Source organism: Mirounga leonina, unplaced genomic scaffold, assembly GCF_011800145.1.
Source record: "Mirounga leonina isolate KUSES-001 unplaced genomic scaffold, KU_Mleo_1.0 Mir_53, whole genome shotgun sequence".
NCBI classification, from domain to species: domain Eukaryota; kingdom Metazoa; phylum Chordata; class Mammalia; order Carnivora; family Phocidae; genus Mirounga; species Mirounga leonina.
The window spans coordinates 100,190,994-100,213,419 of record NW_023270807.1 but is presented as its reverse complement, the minus strand read 5'-3'; the positions used below and the strand labels follow the sequence as shown (position 1 = coordinate 100,213,419).

General features: G+C 42.6%; 1 protein-coding gene across 1 annotated transcript in view; it reads right to left on the bottom strand.

Moving 5' to 3' along the window:
* Nucleotides 1–4,330: 4,330 nt before the first annotated feature.
* The window catches only part of PPP1R14C (protein phosphatase 1 regulatory inhibitor subunit 14C), an 81,582-nt gene continuing 63,486 nt past the window's right edge, over nt 4,331–22,426 (bottom strand). The window contains exon 4 of the mRNA XM_034991001.1: nt 4,331–5,926. Within this exon, the coding sequence (XP_034846892.1) occupies nt 5,852–5,926 (75 nt within the window). The 3' untranslated portion in view covers nt 4,331–5,851. The remainder of the gene's footprint in view (nt 5,927–22,426) is intronic.

The window sequence follows — 22,426 nt, the reverse complement described above, 5'->3', positions numbered from 1 at the left end:
GAAAACAAAACTACTATGCATTTTTTTTCCCCAAACAGTTTAGGAGGTTTTGTTCAACTTCTCACTCATCACTAATTTCAGAAAGAGGGAAGTCTCTAGGGCTTTGGGACATTCCGTTAAAGTGAGGCAAGCCTACATTATAGATTGTACATTTTGCCCCCCCTCTGCCCCCGCCCCATTGGGATTATAGCTAAAAAGAGTCAGGCTCTGTGCTAAGTGCTATAAAATATTTCTTAAAGATAAATTATCTTATTTATCTCCTTATCCATGAATGATCAGAAAGGTGGTTTGTCAGTAATGTCCCCTTTTATGAATACAATCAGCCACAAGGGAGCATTTCTTGCTACTAACAATAGAAAAACCAAATAGTAAATCACTTAGGCTCAAGCGACGTGTGACCCAGAAGGGTGTGTTGGGTTACACTTTCTATGAATCATCCTGCGAACTGACAGGAACCAATCTGGTAGCACCAGATATTCCATGAGCTCATTTTCTATTTTTGGTTTCAGAAATGACTGGGCGGACTGGGATACACAGAGAAATGATGGTCACAGACCTGCTGTTGGAGTTGAATTTGGGAACTTCAAAACAACAAGCAATAATGTGCTACTCATATTATTCAGGCCCTGCCTGCTCCTTGCTCTAGAGGGAGAAAAGTATTTCTATCTTCCAATACTGACATTAATTAAAGCCAGCAGAAACATGAGAGACCTGTGTAGAATTGTCTCCCAACAATGACCACACTGAATTAAAAATATGTATATAAATGAGATCAAGTCTACATAGCCATGACGTTAAAAGCGCAATTTTCTTTACCCTCATATGCTTGCTAGGACTATCTACCTCTAGAATCTACCAGAACAAGGTCAGCCCCAAGAAGGACATCCCACAGAGTCACTTGAAAATCCTGAAGATGAAGGAAAACTGTACCAGAGAAATCTGGTCTTCTTTCTCCAATGGATCCAACGAAAGCACTAGAAAACCAGATTTCCAGGATCTGATTGGTAGTTGCTTTAATATCAGTATTCTGTTGAAATGCCCATCTGCCCTGTTGTAGTGGGAACACCCATGGAGCCAAGAGAAGTGGTGAACTACCCAGTCTTATAAAAACAATTCATCCCCAGCCAAGATACACCATGATGGCATAAGGACACTGAGAAAGTGAAACATTTGCAGCAGGGTGTCCGGAAAGGGTGGAAGGAAACTCCATGAAGTCTGGATAGGTCTCACTCAGAGAGGACTAGGAGAAGCCACCCAATTTTTCACAGGCAAATTACAAACACACAGTAAGGGATATCCTGAATCTCAAAGGAAATAGCAATAATTCTTAGTAAAAACTCTGCAGGCTCAAAGTAAATTCCAGAAGAGGAAAGTAATGGGGGAGACTACTGGTATTTCTGTCTGTGTCCAACTTGAAACTGGCTTTTCACAAAGCTCCAGTTACTGAATACATTGAATTCTTTTGGTTTTTTAGACCACAGACCAGGGGTCCCCCCACCCCAAAGTACTTCCCACCAGGCCTTTTTAGGCCCTTTGTGCCATTAGAGGGCCCTGAGTCTAGTGACCAAAGACAGGGGAAAAGGAGGAGACAATGGGGTTGGGAGGAGGCTCTCCCTCTTGCAGAGAAGGTTCCTGAGAAGTGGAGGGAATCCCCAGGATCTTTGACTCAGAAGCAAAAATGATGTGAGGATAGAGATGTGTCCATCAGCCGTGGGGCCTGCCTTTCCCCAAGCTGTTAGTCACATGAAAGGCTGGCTCAGGGCCCGGGAGTCCGGCTGAGCAATACTGGAAGACTAGCCGAAAGTGGCAGATCCCAGCAGGCTGGGCGGCAGCAGGGCCCACCATATAACTACGCCATGGAGCACATTTCTGGCCCCCTCTGGCAGCCTCGCCTGCACCATGAAGCAGGAAGGGGACATCTCCCAGATGTTATTCCACCTGCCTCTCCGAGTGGTGGGCCAAGCGCCTGGGCCAGACGGGCTGCTCTCGGTGGTGGCCCCTTCAGTCAGTGTCCCTTGGGGACATGGTGGCCAGGGCTCCCAAATAGCTCATGTTCCCAAACCACTGTGTCTTCTTGGAAAGAGCCAACATAATCATGTATGCATCTATTGTTGATAACTGATTCTGCATGGCACACCGTCTTTTATAGGGATTTTAGGTAGTAAATGAAAATTAGGTATCTTCTGTGTTACAGGAATTGAGAAACACCTTCCTCAAGCTGTTCTTCCTCCCGATTTTGCCTCCTCTGGAAACTGATAGGAGGTACTCCATGCTGAGGCTCCGAGGCCAAGTGCAGGAGCTTTTCATCAGGGTAGAAGGCAAGAAGAGCCTGGAAATGCAGGGGGCGGGGGGTGGGCAGGAGCACAAAGCCTGGGATCCCCTGTTATCAGGAGTGAGGGAGAACCCATAGGGAGCCGAGGACCTGCTCCAACCACAGAGCCTCCCACGCCCCACCTCTCAGCTCAGGGGCTCAGCTCACTTTCGAAGCAGCTCCTGGCTTTCATTCCTGTGGGGGGGAACTGAGAGCAACCCCTTCTGAGGGGCAGGAAAGCCTAATGGTCAAGGGGCTTAGAGTCAGACAACAGCACTGGGTTTGAATATCAGCTCTGGGACCGCATCTGAGTTTATTTTCTCTTCTATAAAATGAGGATAATGCAATCTACCTCTTAAGATTCATGTCAGGATTAAATGAGATCAGGCAGGTAAGCACTCAGCACGGTGATACCTAAGTGGGGACTATTATTACAGTTGTTATAAATGGATCAAGTTTAAACTTAGGTATCTCAATGCTCAAGTGGAGCACTGAACTAGAAGTTAGGTACTTTGGAGTCATTCCCCTAGTGCTGGACCGTAACTCCCCTCCAGCAGAAGAGAAAATGACAAATAGTCAATGTGTTAATGCCACAGCTTCCACCTGCCGTAACAGCATCCACACGGTGAGCTGAGGTCAGTGAGGTCAGACTTGTGTGCTAGCCTCCGCGAGAATGATCCAACGGCCCAGCTGGTGCTCCGTCTGGGAGCATGAAAAAAGTGCCTAAAGTCTGCTCCTCCAAATTCTGATTAAATTGGCCAGGACTTGTGTTAAAACTTCCTAGGTGATACAAATGCACCTTCAGGCCTAAGAACCACTGTCCCCGCCAGAAAGGAAACAGTTGAGTTTTCTTGAAGAATCTTTATCATGTTTATTCAGTTGGCAAACATGTATTGATCCCTTTGATGGGCCAGGCTCAGGAGTAGGTGCTTGATTTATAGAACTCGGTCCCAATCTTGGAGTATTCTAGAGTCTAAAAGAAGAGACAAACAGGTGAATAGACAGTAATAATATGGCGGGTACATGCTGTGATGGGGTAAATGCTAGAAGCTCTGGACATACTTAGGAAGGGCTGTAGACCAGCTTTCCAGATAGAGCCTGTTCATGGTGAGGGTATTCCAGACTGAGGCAACAGTTTTTGCAAAGCCTCAGAGGAGAAAATATCTATGTTCCAGAAACCCTAGTTATTCAGTAGGACTGGATGTTAGGGGAAGGCCAAAAGATGAAGCGGGAAAAGCAGGGACTAATTCCTTTTAAGGGGTTTGGGTTTTAAGTAGGGGATGGAGTGATCTCAGCTGTCTTTCAGAGAGATTATTCCAGCTACTGGGTGGAAAACAGATAAGAGGTAGGCAAGACTGGACATGGGAAAGCCAATCCCAAGATCGCTGCAAAATCAAGGCAAGATTTAACAAGGGATAGATATGAGCGGTATTAGCAGAGGAAAAAGAGCCTGGTGATTGAGGGTGTGTTGAGGGCAGAGATGGGGAATCAAGGAGGAGGTCCCACTCAGGGGAGTCAGGTGATGCCAGGCCCTTGGTGAGGGAAGGAAGAGAGTGTGTTATGTGGCCAAATCAAAGGGCCTCTTGCTTCATCAGCCCATAACCCGAGCTGGTCAGGCCTAATGGAAATCCTGCAAATTCAGTATTTTTGTGTGTGTATAGGGTGCATGGCATTCTCGCATAATTGGAATATCTGATTAATTTGAAATTTTCTTGAGAATTTCTATCAGATGGGTAAAAGGGAGTTTTAATTAAATGCAAAGCACATGGCCGGAGAGAGGCCCAAGAGCACATGGCCAGGCAGGACCAAATACACAGAGTTCATTCTCGGTTTCCTTCCCAACCCAGGAATGTGTCCCAGCAACTCTGCTCTCATCAGGAGAGAACCAGGATCAAACGCCTGAAAATACCTGGGAAATGAAAAGCTAGATATAAGGGCTTGGTACCCCTGTCTGGGGAACATCTCACAAAGTAAAATTTTCCTTTGAACATGTCTTGCAATGCAAAGGTGTGAGCAGAGTTGTAAGCAGCTCCATTTATTTGAGTAAATAGCTTGTAAATAAATCATTGGTAAACATTACAAAATTAAATACATTTTCAAAAGCTTGCCAGTATACATAAAATTCACAAACATAGTTCTTTTAAAAAATAAAATATGTTCAGAGCACCCTTGATATAAAATGTCTGACTCCCATCCTCTGACAGGGCCGCCTAGAGACGCCTTACAGTAGGTGGGGTTTCTGTGCGGAGGCGGTGGAGGCCTCCTTGGGGAAAGGAAGAGTTTCTACTCTGACCTTTTACCCAGCCCACATCCGTCTGAATTTTGATCCTTCTCCAAGGAGCTGATATATCACCGGGAGGCGCGGGGCAGGCGCCCCACGCCTAGCTCCAAGCAAGGACATCGGGGTGCGTAATTGGGGCCAAGAGCCAGAATCCTCAGCACATGCCATAGAGAGGAGCCAGAAATGCAATCTCCACCACCCTTCCAAAGTGGCCAATGCTCCTGTATCAACCTTCTTGAAAGCAGGTGAGGCTTTCTCACCTCTACAGTCTTCAACCCTCAGTTCACCCGCTCTGGTCTAATGCTGCCCAGGCATGGAAGTGACCAGATCTACATCTAAGGAGGAAGATACGTGATTTGCTAACTTCCTTCTGACCTGCTTTCATGGAGAGAGAAGAATACACAGTATTTGGTTGAAAGCAGAGAGTTAATTGCTACACAGTGCTTCCTTTTTCCATTGCAAAACACCACTCGGCATGGGCATTTCTCTAGAAATCTAAATAGTTCTTCAAATGAAGGGTTCATAAAACTTTAAAATACCACGAACAAGGCAAGAAGTACATGACCTGGCAAAGCATCCCAATTAATGAAATAATATAAAGTCCATGAATTAAGCCCTTGACCAACTCAACTTTTTGTGGCGTAGCTCATTAAAATAACGGATACACTGAATTCTTTCACTTTGGTGCATAAAGTGAACGCTGAAGGTCAGCAACAGTCACACGACACGAAGAATATCTAGTGGCCTCTTGAAAACCCATGTGCTGTGACCTCCAATTAAAGGACAACCACAAGTTTATTCCATCAATGTGAAATAAAACTCACATCTACATTTTAACTTAGTCGTGTGTAGATATATACATGTACGAGAAATTCGACATCTGAGACAATTGTACAACTTAAGAAAAAGTATTACCAAACTAGTTGTAAGAAAACCATCATCCCTGTATAGTTAGGTCCTAAACCTGCGATTTCTCAAAGAAAATGCTGCCCGCATCAGCCCATTCCTGCATGTCTGCCTGGTTTGATAACCCCTGGTTGGGCTGAAACCAGAGTCGTGATGTTCTTGCTATTAAAACATTACACTAACAAAACCTCCCAAAACAAAAAAGGAACATTCTTGAATAAATGTCTAATAGACACCCCCCCCCCAAAAAAAAAGTTTCTCATAAGGGCAACTATGCTTTAATAAATGTCTTCACGAAGCCCAAATCCCAGGACCCTTCTTCGTCTCTGGGAGAGTTCCATCCTGTGCCAGAATTATACAGTCTTCTTCTGTGGAGGGCTCAGTTTCCTCATGCCTCTTATCCGAGAGAGCAGCTCCTGGATAAATTCCTAGAAGAGATCAGAAGAAGTTAATATGACAGGCTCACTCTACTAAAGTTGGGGATTAAAATCTGCTTGAAGTTATTAAGGTCAATTACAGTTATCTTGAGTTGATGAGTTTGGTTGGAGGTGTTAACCCCAGTGGCTTCAGTAGAGGACATTTTTAAACAAATGAAGGGTGCTTAAACCCCATATCACAATCAATCCTTCTCGCTGCTGCTCTCTTTGGGGGAGAAACATAGGCTGCCTTCACTCAGTGACATTATCTATATGGCCTCTGGAGGCACATGTGGTTGAGATCAGCCTTCTCAACCTTTAATAAACCTTTTATATGAGCATACACATCACCCAGGGAGCTTGGGGATTCTGATTTAGTAGGCCCAGGTTGGGGCCAGAAATTCTGCATTTCTAACTGGCCACGAAGTGATGCCCATGTTAGTCTCTGGACCATGCGTGGAACAGCAAGGCTTGACCAGTGGTTCTCAAATATAAGTCCTCATCAGAATCACCAGGGGGACTTAGGAAACCACAGAGTGCTGGGCCCAGGAATTTCTGATTCAGAAGTTCTGGGGTGAGGCCTAAGAATGTGCCCCTCTGACCAGTTCCCAGGTGATACCTGCTGCTGGCTCCAGGATCATTCTGAGAACCACTGACCTAGACCTCAAAAGTCTTTTGACTTTTTTTGATGGCAAATCAGTTTTTTAAAAAAGCCAACCACATTTTACATTTACCATTCAGTACAAACACATACCTGAAATAAAAATCTAAAGAATGAATACTTAATATATAGAATACACCCTCTATTTTCTATTCTAATTTCATTTAAAGGGTAATGCAGAGGGAGATCCACTAAAATGATTTCACGTCCTAGTCATAGATGAACACCCAAAGACTAAAGAACAATCTAGAATAGTCCCCACGTTATACCATTAGGAATCTTTCATTTGTTGCCTTCTGTTTTAAAATATTTGCTACCTAAACAGTCACATTTATTAGATAATAATTACTTTGTCTTCCTCTTTTATATTTGTCACAAAGTGGACAGCCAGACTCTGATCAGCAAGTGGCAGACGGTGGGTATGTCAGGAATTTACTGAGAGCAAAAACACTAAGAAATCTTCCTCTCCATTTGGCCTTCTGAGAAACCGCTCTCAATCTCCCCTGCCCATCACAGCCCTTGGTCACGAGCTCCCAGGCCAAGTGATCCCCACAACTACTCTCCAGCTCCAAAACACAATAAGCTTAAACATTTAGTGTTTTGTTAGCCTCCCCAATTTTTTTGTAATATTTCTGCTATTACAAAGTAATATACGCTTTTTCTAGACAACTTAGAAAATGCTAACAACAATTACCCCTCAGAATGAACCACTAATGTATTTTCTCCTATGAAAATGATTTTTTACCTAATTAAGATCACACTGAATAAATATGTCCTTTTCTTTAACTTAGCATTATGTCAGAAGCTTTCTCCCACAACACTAAATAGCCTTCCTAAAAATTAACTTCAATGGTTATACGATCCTTTATTATACAGATATTCTACAATCTGCTTAACTCCTCCATTACTGGATATGTGGTTGGTTCCGGACTTTACAGAATTAGAAACGATGCCACAATTAACATCTCTGTGCATAAATCTGCAGTTTTGATTATTCTCTTTGGAAAGCATATCCAGAAAGGCTTCAGAGGACAAAAACGTTTTCATCACCACCATTTCTGACCTTGGGCAGAATGGAACACATATGAAATAAAATGAGGCCCTGTTTTAACTTTCTGAACACTATTTTATCTAATTTAAAGAATTTTCTAGGATAAAATAATGCCAAATTTTCACACTTATATTCAGTTTTCATTTTATAAAGTTAAATGCATTTCCTTTTTCTATACCCCTTGCTATGTGGTTTTGACAATATAATGTGAAACATACAGTTTCAGTTTCATTGTTTTGGAACCTACTACTCAAATGACTCCTGTAGAAAGTTCCAGCATTTGAGTGTAGATCTCCTTTTTTTTTTTTTTTAAGCAAAGGTAAGAATCACAAATCCTATCACTTAGTTAATAACTAGTAATCCTTCTGCACTATTTCTATATTTTTCATAAAGATCGTTATAAAAATAAAGATTAAACATCATAAGGAATAATATACTCTAAACTACAGACCTTCCTTCTTCAAGACAAAAGTAATTTGGTAATTTAAATTCAAATTATCTCAAAAAATCAATCATGATGTGCATTAATCTCAGTGACTAAAAAGTTCAATAAATAACTTGTACTTATAATAAATTAACATCAATGAAACTCTTAACATTTTACATTAACTAATTTATGTCTATAAGTTAATATACTGCATTACACATATTTTAAAGTGTTCATTAAATTTGCGTAATGAGGTACTCCGCTAAGTTAAAAAAATAGCAAGACCAATACTTATTCCTCATATAGAAACTTGCACAGAAGGATTTTAATGATTACAGATGATTCTCAAAGAAGATTCAAGAATCTCTAATCAAAAATACTTTGATGGCTCTTTTTCCTATTACTCAAAAACTCTCTATGTAAATAACAATATAGCTCATTTACTTCCAAAGTAGATCACTCAGCCTTGGGTTGTGGACACTAATTGAGTCAGAGAAAGGCTGCCCCTTTGAGGAAATGACATCTGATGTAAGACCTGCATTAACAAAGAGAGGCCAGCTCGGAGAAAGTCTGGAGGTCTCGGTCATGGCACGTGTGCAAAGGCCCTGCAGAGAAACAAGCAAGGAAGTGGGTGTTCCTGGCACAGAAAGGCCAATATGAGTGGGGTGGGAGCCATGCTGGGGGTGCCAGGGTCACCTTCCGGGGCCTTGCTGGCCAGAGAAATATGGCCGCGGAGAGAGTATTCTTTAGGCAATGGAAAGCCCCCGGAGGGTTTCAAGGAGGGAAGCAACATCATCTGATTTCGGCTTTTCCAAAGCCCCCTTTGACTGCCGTGTGGAGAATGGGTTGTATAAAGACAAGAATGAAAGAGCGGCCAGTCTGGGGCTGTGGCAGGGATCCAGGCAAGGGATGCCCGGCCTTAAAGGTGAGGGAGATCAAAATGGAAATTAAGTGGGATCTATTTCAGGGGCAGAGTCACTAGACTGTGTTGCTAGACTGAACGGAGGCCTCCAGCAAAACGGGAAGAGGGGACAGGGAAAGGGGGATTAAGGTCACCATTATGCTGAGATGAGGAAAAACCAGAGGGGGAAACAAAACAGATTTACAGACTTGGGAGATCTCGGGTAGACAATTGAACATGACTTGGCGCCTTAGCTCATGGCTGAGGTCATAAACCTAGGCCTCACTAGCGCCTAAATCAGCGGCTTTCCACTAAAAAACAAAACGCCTAAAAAACTACATGTCATCTATACATAGTTACAGCAACCTACTCCACAGAGAGACAAGACGGAAAAAAAAAAGTTTCTTGAAAAAAATATAACTCTTACTATATATGATATCCCTTGATATTTCACTTTGAAAAAAACTAAAGGTCAAGGCCAGCTCATGGGTTACCACCCACGGGTTGTAAATACAGTGATCTAGACCAAGGCTAAGAGATGCAGTAGCCCCCAACCACATATATGTAATATATATTTCTATATTCTATAATATAAATGATATAGTGTGACTATTTAAATGTAAATTAATTAAAATAAATACAATTTAAAATTCAGCTCCTTACTCATACTAGTCACATTTCAAATAGTCAGTAGCCACACGTGGCTAGTGCCCACCACAGTAGACACTGGGGCCACAGGATATTTCCCTCATTTCAGAAAATTTTATTGGACTGTGCAGGTGGCAACGCTTTGCATCACAAGGCTTAATGGGATAAGCTTGGAGGAGAGTGCAAATAGAGAGGAAAAAAAGGCTGAAGACCAAGGCCAGAGGCCCCCTAGCAAGCAAGGTCTGGGGCCAACAAAGGAAACTGAAATGGAGAAACCAATGAGAAGGGGGGAAAACCCAAGAGAGTGTGCTGTTAAGAAGTCGTCTACTTTTTTAGTTTCTTTCATTCAACATAACTATTTTGAGATTTATTAATAGCTCATTTCTTTTTTTTATTGCTGAGTAGCATTTTGTTATATCGGAGTACCACAGTTTGTTTATCCATTCACCTGTTGATGGAAATTTGAGTTGTTTTCAGTATGGGGCTATTATAAACAAAGCTGCTTAAAATATTCATATAAAACTCTTTGTATGGAACATGCTTCCATTTCTTTTGGGTAAATACCTAAGATTGGAATGGCTGAATTCCTGATCTATTTGTTTGGCTTTCTGGCAATACCAGACTGTCTTCTAAGTATAGGTTTACAAGTCCTAAAATCAGGTAATGTTAGTTTGCCACCTTTGTTGATCTTTTAAAAAAATATATTGTTTTGGCTATTCTAGGTCCTTTAAGTCTCCTTAAGAATTTTAGAATCAACTTGCAAATTTCTACAAAACAACAACAACAACAACAAAACCTGCTGGGGTTTTGGTTGAGACTGCAATCTGTAAATCAATTTGTGGAAAAAACAACGGATGTTCTCAGCAACATTTTATAGATCTCAGTGTAAGATATTGCACATCTTTTGTCAGATTTATTCCTAAGTGTTTAATATTGTTGCTGTTATTGTAAGCGGCATATTTTTATTCCAATTTCCAATTATTGCCAGCCATAGACTTTCATATATTTACCTCATATCCTGCAAGCTTGCTGAACTGACTTGTTAGTTCTATCAGCTTTTTGTAGACATTTACCTTTTGCAGATGTTCTTTCTAGAGTTTAGACATTTCCCTTCTATACCTAGTTGGTGAGAATTTTTAACCAGGAATAGAGAGATTGGATTTTGCCAAATGCTTTTTCTGCATCAACTGACATAATTATAGAAAGGGCTTTTTCCTCCTCAGTGACTTACACTGATTGATTTTTGATATTTTGATCCTTCCGTGTATGTGTGTGTGTGTGTGTACTGTTACATTCAATTTGACAAAATTTTCTTTAGAAATTTTGCAGTTATGCTCATGTGGAATAGTTGTCTACATTTCTTATTTTATGACGTCTTTGTCTGGTTTTAGTATCAGAGTAGTGCTGGCCTCATAGAATGAGTTGGGAAGTATTCCCTCCTTTTCAAGTTTCTGGAAGAGTTTGTACAGAGTTGGTATAATTTCTTCCTTAAGGGTCTGGTAAAAATTCCCCAGTGAAGCCATCTGGGTCTGGAGTTTTTTTGTTTTGTTTTGCTTTGTTTGTACTGGCAGGTTGTGTCTTTCAAGGCATTTGTCTATTTCACGTTGTTGAATTTATTGGCATGAGGTTCATAACATCTGTAGAAACTGTAGTGATGTCACCTCTCTCATTCCTGACACTGGTAATTTGTCTCCTGTCTTTATTTCCACTTGGACTGGAGGTTTATCAATTATATGGTTCTTTTCAGAGAATGAGCTTTTGTTTCACTGATTTTCTTTATTGATTTTCTGTTTATATTTCACTGATTTCTGCTTTCACCTTCATTGTTTCCTTTCTTCATCTTACTCTGATTTTAATTTGTTCTTCTTTTCCTAGTTCCTAAGGTGGATTCTAAAGCCATTTATTTGAAACCTATTTCCCAATATAGGTATTTCGTGTTATATATATTCACCTCTAAGCACCGCTTTAGCTGCATCTCACAAATTTTGATATAATGGGTTTTCACTTCATTCATTTCAAAATAGTTCCTAATTTCACATTTGATTCCTTCTTTGGCCCAGGAATTACTTAGGAATGTGTCATTTAGTTTCCAAATATTTGGGAATTTTCTAGACATCTTTCTGTTACTGATTTCTAACTTAATTCCATTATTCAAAGAACGTACTTTGTATGACTTGAATCTTTTAAAATTTGAGATTTGCTTTGTGGCCCAGAATATGTCTATCTTGATAAATGATCTGTGTGCCTTTATAAAGAAACAGGCTAACTTCAAGCAGACCTTTTACCACTGCATTTATACGGCCTCCTGCCATGTGACTTATACACATACAGAACACGCCAAAAGAAGGAATGAACAAAGTGGTTCCCCAGATGTAATATTTCCACAAGAAAATGATTCCCTAACCACAAAGGACATGAACTTTTGTGATACTCAAAAAAGGGCATTCATGTCTCTTTTGACCTTAGTCCCCAGCTAAAAGGATGGGTGAGGATGGATGCAAACTCCCTGGTGGATGTGGGTTCTGTATTGGGAGCTGGCTCTGGTCGTGCTCAATCTAAAGAAAACAAAGGGAATTAGCATTTACTGAAGGCCTTCTCTGTGTTGCCTACTCATACCTATTACCATATTTAATCTAATGTAGTTTTATCATCTCCATTTTACAGATGAGAAAAATGGGTGTTCTAGTTCATTCTAAATCATTGTCCAAGGTCACAAAGTGAATATTTGAATCCAGGTCTCTTGAAGCAAGTTGAGCTCAATAACTAGGTACCACACCCCCACCAGACTCTACCCCACTTTCTGGGATGCAGAGGAAGGGAGAGGCCCTGCCTAACAGGGGCTCCCAGGCCAGCAGGGAAGGAAGACAGAGAGATAGGCTCTGTCGACGTTAAGACACGAGCCACAGTGCTAAGTGCGTACATGAGTGCCCCGTGGGCAGTTGGACAGTGTGCACTGTCCTTGCCCAGCCCAGGCCTGGGACTGTCCCTGCCTCTCCCACTCTGCCTCTCCCAGTGGATGACAGGCTAAAAGAAGGTCATAATTCCAAGAGACTTTGAAAGATGAGAAGCTCTGTGTCAATACAAGGAGTCTAGAATCCAGAACCACTGCTCTGGAGTGACGGCCCAGCTTCCTCTCCCTCCTCCTTCTCTCCCTCCCCCTCACTCCTTAAAGGTACCCCTTTTATTAGCTGAACATCCCTCTACTAGTCTGTAAGATCTAACCATTCTGGTTCCCTAACGTTTGAAACAGTATTTCAACGAACTGCCTGAATTTTAAAACGGCAAACAGACATTGCCCTGACCCATCATCTGTTTTGTTAGGCCACCTCAGCGGCTCTTGTCCACATGCTCTTCCTTGTGCTCCCCGAGATCCCAGGTCTGCAACTCTGAGAGAGCCCCCCTGTGGGCTGCCGAGGGCCAGGCTGTGCTCAGCCGGGCAGGGCCCCAAACTGCAGCTGGACAGATCACCTCACACAGTGGCCTCTAATAAGATGGGGGCCCCATGTCCCCAGGACCGTGAACTCTATGGTGACGCAAGAGGCAGAAAGACAGAAGATAAAGACCTCGGGTTACAAACCTAAGCAGGCCCTTTGAAACAAATGCCTGGAAAGATCTCAGATGGGTTCATTCCTATGTGGAGGGAGTCACTCTCTGCACACAGAGCAGGAAGCAGTGTGGCCACAGGGCTAAGAGACAGACTCGAGAGCCAGGGGACTGGGTTCGAATCCCTGCGCACCACTTAAGGGCTCATTATTTTCTCTGTGCCTTAGTTTTCCTCACCATAACCTGAGAGCCCTCAAGGTTGGTGTATTTAACAATTTAATGAACGGACAGCCGTGAGAGGCTTGGGAAACTGCTTCTATCACAGGGAGTGCCGTGTTAAGTGCCTGCTGCCCTCTTCCTCGTCGTCGTCGAGACGATGCTGGTAAGAATCGCTCCAGTCTGGACAAATTCTAATCAAGAGCACTAAGGGAAATGTGGCCATCTCCCCCCACCCCTGCAACACAAACACACCCCACCACACACAGCCCTGTAGAAACGCTTGGACAATTGAGGCAGATGAGAAGTGGCATCCAGCAAGACAGAGGTGCTCGGGTCAGGGGGTGACGTCAGTCTGTGAGCAACACGTGTGTTTCCTGGAAGAAGCGTCGGTGCCCCCAGCCACGCACATGTTTCTCGCTCTCTCTCTCCCTGCTCAGTGGGGAGCCTGCTTCTCCCTCTGCCTGTGCTCCCCCTGCTCGTGCGCTCTCTCGCTCTCTCTCTCAAATAGATAAATAAAACCTTTTAAAAAATTAATAAACATCTTTCTAAATGACCCTGGGCCCCTACCCCTGACCTCGGTCCTGGGCACTATTTCTGTATCGGAGAATGCTCTGCATTCACCTTTTCATCCATTAACTCACCTGGGGATGACTCTCTCCCACAGTGTGTACCTTTTTATTTTGTTTGGCATAGCGCCATGCTCTCACAGGTGCTGAATTCCTGTCTGGGGTTCAGACACAACTCATACTTATTGGGCACCCTCCATGTGACAAGCACTCTGGGCATTTTCGTGTACTATCTCATTTAATCATTGTAACTGTCTTGTAATGTAGGCTCAGAGAAGTTTAGAGGTTTGCCCACGGTCACACAGCTACTGAATGGTCAGACCAAGATTCACTGCCTACATTTCTATAAAGCCATAAGAAACCTGGACTCATCGCCTGGGAACAGATGGTACAATTCCCTCTCTCTGTGCCATGATGCCCAGGGGAGGACATCTTTTTTATTAAGCACCCAAGATGGGTAATTTTGGTCTAATTCCAAACCAAACTAAAATGACTTGAAATATGTATGATAAACACAGCAATCCTTTAATGTTTACCTATGGGGAAGGGCTGACCAGATATGTAAAGGACTGTGTTTTACAGGTAAGCTCTGGAAATCTTTCTCCAGAGCACAAACCTTCCCTCCATTCTGCTCAAAGCCTCTTCCCAATGAATAAATACCTCAGAAGCCCTAAGTTGCTGCCTTCTACTCTAGCTAACTTATAAATTAGAAAAGAAGAAAGAGGAAGAGGATGGAGCAAAAAGGAGAGAAAGAGAGAAGGAGAAAAGGAAGAAGACAGGGAAGCCGGAGTGTTGACTTTCTGCCCACTGAGACCCGGATTCTGCCCAGTCAGCTCTGACTCCTCAGGGCCCCCCACAGCTCCTGCCCCTGCTAAGCTCTCGTCATCTGACACTGCTAAGGACAACTTTCTCTCTCCCCCTCTTCCTTCCTCCCTTCCTTCCTTTGTTTTCTTTCCTGCTTACTTGCTTGCTTTCAGTTATCAACTGTCCAAGAATTCAACTCACTTCCGACACTATCTACCTGGTGAGAGCATCAGAGTCCACAGGTAAAGGTTTCAGTCCCACTAGACAGCCCTCCATCTCAGACGCCAATCCCAAGTCTAGGTTGTTACCTGTGCTTCGGACAGACTGCCTAGAACTTGGAGGTTCCCACAACCCCCTCCTTGGATTTAATTTGCTAGAACTGCTCACAGAACTCAGGAAAACCCATTTACTCACTAGATTACCAATATATTACAAAGGATATTAAAGGATATGAATCAATAGCCAGATAAGAAACACATAGGGTAAGGTCCTGAGCAAAAGAACTTCTGTTCTCATGGAGCTTGGAGCCCAGCACAGTAGTACATGGATGCATTCTGGTTCCCCAACAGGGAAGCTCTCTTAACCATCCTTTTAAAGTTTTCACAGAGGCTTCATTACTAGGCATGATTGATGAACTCACTGGCCATCGGTTTGAGCTCTAGCCCCTCTTCCATCTCTGGAAATCAGGGGGTGAAACTGAAAGTTTGAGCCTTATAGTTATGGTTGGCTCCCCTGGCCACCAGCCTCCATCCTTAGGTGCTTTGCAAAAATCACTTCATTAACATAAACCCGGTTGTGGTAGAAAGGGCCTTGTTACAAATAACAAGTCACCCATTTCACCTTTATGGCTCCGAAGCTTTTCAGAAACTGAGGACAAGAGCCCAAATATTATAACAGAAGATGTTCCCGTTGCTCTTATGGCTCAGGAAATACTGTGGGTTTGGGGAACTGTGAGTCAGGAACTGTGAATGAGAAGTAAATGCATCAGAGAAATATATTTCGGTAATCTGAATGACCAAATATATTATTTCTTATAAATTGCAGTAACACAAAATCGCTTCTATTTAAAAGTCAGATCATTTCCTTTGCTCCCCAAAATTCTCATCTCCCTTTATAGCTCATTCTCCCTCTGTCTGAGCCCAGTTTTCTGTCACTACAGGTTGCATTTTATGTAACTGGAATTATTCATCATGTACTCTTTTTGCCTGGCTTATTTCACTCCGCTTAATGTTTCTGAGATTCACCAATATTGTTGTATCAGTCGTTTGGTCTTTTATATTGCTGACTAGTATTCCATTGTAAGGATGTATCACAACATGTTTATCCATTCACCTGCCGATGGGCATTTGGGTTGTTTCAAGTGTTTGACCATGGTGACTAAAGCTACTATGAAGATACATGTGCAAGTATTTGTGTAGTCATATTTTTTCTTTCCTTTGGGTAAATATCTAGCAGGGCCATGGCAGAGTTGTATATTGTATGTTTAATTTTTTATGAAAGCCCCAAACAGTTTTCTAAAGTGGTTGTACCATTTTGCACTCCTACCAGCAGGATATGAGAGTTCTAGCTGGTCCACATCCTTGCTAACACTTGGTGGTGTCAGTCTTTTTGGTGTTAGCCATTCTAGTGGGTGTGTATAGTGATAAGATATTACTTTCTTCTTTTCTTTTCTTTTCCTTCCTTCTCCTCCCCTCCCCCCTTCCTTCCTTCCTTCTTCCTTTTCTTTCTTTCTCTTTCTTCCTTTCTTTCTTCCTTCTTCCTTCCTTCCTTTCTTTCTTTTCAGAGCTTGCCCACTCTCCTCTACATTCTCTTTGTAAGTTTCTGACTTTCTCCCCTCATTCCCCTTTGTTGGCCACTTACTTCTGCCCCCTGACCTGCTGATGGAATGTGGGCATTCTCCAAAGCTTGTTTTCCAGCCTCCTCAAGGCATTGTCTCTCAGTCAGCCATTTTCCTCATACTCTCAGGCCTCCTCTCTGTCTTCTCCCTTGAGATCCAGGCTTGCATTTCCTGTGGCTCCCAGAGGTCTCCACAGGGATGTTCCATGGGCACATCAGTCTCAAAATGACCAAAACCAAACTCACTGTTACCAATCCCTTCTTCAAACCTGTCCCTCACCCTGAGGAATTCACAGTTTTTATTACTGTGTCCTGAACAAACCATCATATAGATCTCATTTACCTCCAAATTAATCTATAAGTTTAATGCAGTTCCAATCAAAATATAAATATTGAAGAATAGTGAAGATACTTCAAATAAGAAAATCGTGGGTTCACCTGGCCCTGGCTAAGATCCGATTATAAATCCCTGGCTAGGGGCACCTGGGTGGCTCAGCTGGTTAAACATCAGCTCAGGTTGGTCCTGGGATGGAGCCCTGCGTCAGGCTCCCTGCTCAGTGGGGACCCTGCTTCTCCCTCTGTCCCTCCACCCTCCACCCCCGCTCATACTCTTTCTCTCTCTCTAATAAATAAATAAAATATTTAAAATAAAATAAAATAAATCAAATCCCTGTGACAGTGTGCAGTGATAGACAAACAGCCAGCTCTGCATATTAGGAAAATTGGATATATAACACAAGATGATTAGTTATCAGTGCAGCTAAGGATGGACTGATTGCATAATAAATGGTACTGGAACAATACAGCAAATGTAAAATTAGATCTTTATTTCACACCATACACAAAAATAAGTTCAAGATGGTTTAAATATCTGAGCATAAAAAATAAAAGTGAAAAGTTTTAGAACAATATATAAGAAGATTATCTTTTTTTTAAAAAGAGATTTCAAGCTGTGGGGGGAGGGGCAGAAGGAGAGGGAGAGAGAGAATCTTAAGCAGGCTCCAGGCCCAGCACAGAGCCCGACCCTGAGATCATGACCAGAGCCGAAATCAAGAGTCAGACACTCAACCAACTGAGCCACCCAGACGCCCCAAGTAGACTGTCTTTAAGACACTGGAGTAGTTCAATCTTTCTTAGGCACACATCTTTTAAAAGCATAAGCCATAAAGGATGTCACGGATAAAACTGATTTCAATTAAAATGTAAAACTTCTGTACACAAAAGAGAACACAAGCAAAATAAGCTCCACGGTTTGTGAAATATATTTGCAACCTACATAAAGGTCAAAGGATTGTCATCCACAATATATAAACAACTCTTAAAAATCAATAAGAAAAACACAAACAAGTTAAAAGTAGACAAAGGATTTGAAATGGAAATCCCCAAAGAAGGAAACATGAACAACCAATAAGCACATGGAGAAAAAACGTGTTCAATCTTACTAGCAAGCAGTCAGGAAAAGGTATGTTAAAACAGTGAGATCTCATCAGATTGGCAAAAAATTTACCATTTGGAAATACCATGTATGAGAATGATGAGGTTAAAAGAGAATTCTCAAATCCTGCTGGTGGGCATGCAAACTCGTGCCAACATTTAAGAGCAATTTCATTTCTCAGTATATTCCTTGGAGAGATTTTGTACATGAGTCAGCAGATCAGGAGTTTTTATCACATCATTATTCATAATAACAAAAAAATGGACACAGCCTAAATGAATGTCAGCAGAAGAATGGATAAGTACATTAATATATCAGAATGCTATACAGCAATGAAAATGAATTAACTAGAGCCTCCTATATCAGCATGAGCAAATCTCAGAAATCTAATATTGGGCAATACAAGCAAGCTGAAGAAAATCTGCAAAACATTACTTACATAGCTATAAAGCATGTAAGATAATCCACGTGCATATCTGTCACTCCAGCTTAGCTGGAAGAGCCCCATTCCTCTTTTCCTAGCATGGTGTGTAATACACAAGAGGTGCTCGGCAAAGGTTTACCAAGTAAAGGAATACATGTGTGGACTAATTAAATCACACAACTGTGGCAGTTAAGTGAAGGAGTAGAGAGAGGAGACTCTAGAATCTGTGTACTAATTCTGTGTGTGTGTGTGTGTTGGGGGGATTGTACAAAGTATCTATTGGCCCCAGCTACTATGGAGAAAGGTTCTAAAGGTTCTCGTTGGTTCTTGTTTAAGCACTGGAAAACTAGCCAACCTGGGGGAGTTACGCAAGATGAGAAGCATTTGGGGAAGAGTGGAGCCTAGGATGCTTGTGTGCACACACGGGTACACACACACACATGCACACATGTACAAAGAGCTCAAAGAAACAACAGAAAGAAAAGAAACAGTTCCAGTGACCTCATAAACCTGACTCTATATAACACGCAGCCACCTGATTTATGGGACTTCTGAGAAAAGCCAAACCATGTTTCTGAAGGGATCTGGCAGCAGCCGTGAAAACAGAAGGTCCGTCCTCGCTCTGGAGTTTCTGCCGTGTGGCACTGTCATGGGGCATGGCGTCCCAGCGGCACGTTCTGCTCTAAGCTCTCATCCCCCCATCCCTCCTGGGCCCTGTGGCTTTCAGCTTCCACCCCCTTCTGCCTGCCCCGGCCGGGGCCAGAGGCAGCAGATGGACACTCATTCTGTAATTATCACCACGGCCAGGCGTCTGGGACCTTCCCCTTGTCACTCAAAGTGATTCATCTGTTACATTCATTGATGTACTGTGATGCTTTAACAAAGATGGCTCCACTGGAAAGCAGGAAAAGGAGAAACCACAGTATCTTGCAAATCACTGCTTTGTGCATAATTAAACCACACTTATATGATTCTTTCAAGCATTTAGAGTCATTTAAAAAGACAAATGGATATTATGTGGTAGCCCTTTAATTAGAAGTAGTTCCCCACAAAAGGATTTTTTGAAGGATATGCTTAAAACTGTTGCTCAATGCGTGGTGTCGCCAATCACAATAATTGTGTAGATCATGCGAGCTCCCATAAAGGGTGTCCAGCGGAACTCTGAGTGCTCAACCTGCTTTTCCAAAAAATATCATCCACCCCTGATGCAGAGTCCAGGGTGAAGTGAAGAGAGAGACAGCAGGTGAAGATTCTGAAGGCTGGGATCCACGTGGCTCAGTGACTCCCCCATGTACTGTCCCCTCTTTGTCACTCCAGTCAATGTACCAGTCACTTCCTTAAAATGCATATTCACAGGGGCCATCTGCTCCAGGTGCTGAGTCTCACTGCCCAATGACAGCAAAACCAAGTCAACCAACACAACTTTTACAGAGCTACCTGACACTTCCCAAAAGCCTGACATGCATCAGAAGACGTGGGGATCAGGCAAAGCGTGATCAGGGGGAGGGAAAGAAGAATTTCCAAATCCGCTGAAGTTAAATAGGCAAGGGTGATGGAAGGGTAGTACTTGCCTCTTTTAAAAGCATGGCAAACCTGAGAACCGTTCCAAATGGCAAAATGTGCTCACCCGAAGAACCAGCTAAGCATTTAAAAATCACACTGTAAATTTTTTTCAGCTTGCATATCCAGGTCACACGGAAGGCCAAGTAGGCAGGCAGTGAGTCAGCACTGACAAACAGCTCTGGAGTGTCTCCGGCCCGGTGCCCCCCAGCCAGAATTTGCCCCCTGCCATCCTCAGCATCTCAGCACCACAAACACCAATATCACTCACCAATGAATATTTAATTTTCCCCCTCTTTTTTGGAGGGTGGGGGGAGTGTTGTTTATCTTTAGGGAGGTTCATTTGCTTACAGTGCACGCCAGAACGGATCCTATTTTTCATTATCTGAAAAGAGGTTTATGAATCTGTTACGGGTGAGGGTTTGTGCCTGCCGTCATTATAATCCCTGCTGCCAACAGAAATTCCGGAAGGTCTTCTTAACTGCAGCCTGGTTCTTTTCTTCTTTCCTTCCTTTAACTTAAAGCCACTTGACACTGTTTTGTCCATTTATTTTCTTGACTATTTGCCTTTAGAGATTGATTTGTTGTGCTGGTGAAAGCAGTCCCATTAATCTATTTTAGAGACCACTGCTCTTAGACTAATTATTTTGTACCCAGATTCTAACCTTTATTTGTATGCAGCAGAACTGTTCACCTGCCCTCCCCATATTCAACCTCACCAGCATTCAATTCTTCCTTCACTTACTAATAATTGGCTTCTCAGAACCCATACACTTGCTATTCGGACAATGTAAAATAAAACCCACACAAACAAACCCACCACAATAAATGATCAGTGGAGTAAATCCAGCAAAATTATGATCTCTAACTTTATAATCACTACGAAAAACTAAAATAATTTTATCAAGGGCCCCATTATCAATGAGGGAGAATATTATTTGCTACAAATACCTAAATCTTGTTGAAATGAAATCTTACTGAATCTACAAGCTGTGAGATTTGTTTTTGATTATGGCTCCCTTTGCTAAAGATCTAGAAATCCAAAAGTCATGTGTCAAATCGCCTTTAAATCGCGTTCTTTCTTCTGTCGGATTAAGTCGAAACCCAAGAAGAGAATGTGGAACTGTTTATAATTAGGGTTGATCAGCTTTTAAAACATGATCATTCATTCTGAATTTAATGAAAGAAGAAAAGGCCATAAAATCACAATCAATCATTCAAAAATGCCAGCCACTTAAAGGTCCACTGTCCTTTAAAGCCTGTACCTCCTCTATCATGTGTTTTTAAAAAATAACCATCATTAATTACTGGGGGGGAAAAGCATCCAAAGCCAGACCCGTGTGGCTCTTCCCATAATGGCATCTACCTCTTCTTTCCTTATGTCATAATTATTGTTGTCACCGTTATCACTCTTCTCGTGGTGGTCCTGCTTCTAAGACTGTGTAGTAAAGAATTTCACCTTGCCCCAAAAGAGGTCTAGTCTTTGCCCTCAGTTCCTGGGAGGCGAGCTCTAAGCCCTTGGAATGTCTTGCCTGATTAAAGTATCTTTGTTTACCCGGGGGGGCCTTGGGCCACCCTAGAGAGTCTAATGGTGTGATTTAGTTGGGGGGCTTTGGGTCATGTGATATCAGCTCAATAAACCGAGGGACTGGCAACTGAAGTCAGCCACATGGGCAGTCAACCATGTCCATGTGACCTAGTCCCGGTAAAAACTCTGGGCATCGAGGCTCAGGTGAGGTTCCCTGGTTGGCAAGACTCTGTATACAGCGTCGTCCATCATAGCTGAGAGAATCAACACTGTCCAGGACTCCACCAAGACAGGACAGCTGGAGGCTCTGTGTTTGGAACTTTCCTGGACTCTGTCCCATGTATCCTTCCCTTGGCTGATTTTCATCTGTAGCCTTTGACTGTAATAAAATGAAATTATGGATGTAGAAATGCTCAGTGAGTGCCGTGGGTCCTTCTAGCAAATTATCAAATGAGTATGGTCTTGGTGACCCCTAAGTTTATAATTGGTGTTGGAAATGAGGATGGGCCTGTGGACTGTTCCCTAACTCTGCAAAGTGTGCCGAATAAAGACCAAAAGAGAAATGCAGAGTTTTGCTCTATGACTGCATGTCTTTGGCAAGCTTACCTAACCCTTCTGGGTTGATTTCCTCAAGGAAGACAATCTTAACCAGATTTATAAATATTCCAAACGGGTGCTCGTGCTGACCTAGTAAGAATTCAGAGAAAGGCAGTGAGAGGTAGACAGAGCAGAGATGAGGACTCAAATATGGGTCCAAATGCTAGCTCAAGCCCCTCCTGGCTCTTTGTCCCTGGGCAGAGGAGGCCTGGTGCCTAAAGAGCCCTAAGGAAAGTGTGTGAGCAACTGGCATACGGGGACCAAAATCCTTTTGCTACTTGGTAAAGTTACTCTTGTTTCTGGTTAATAAAT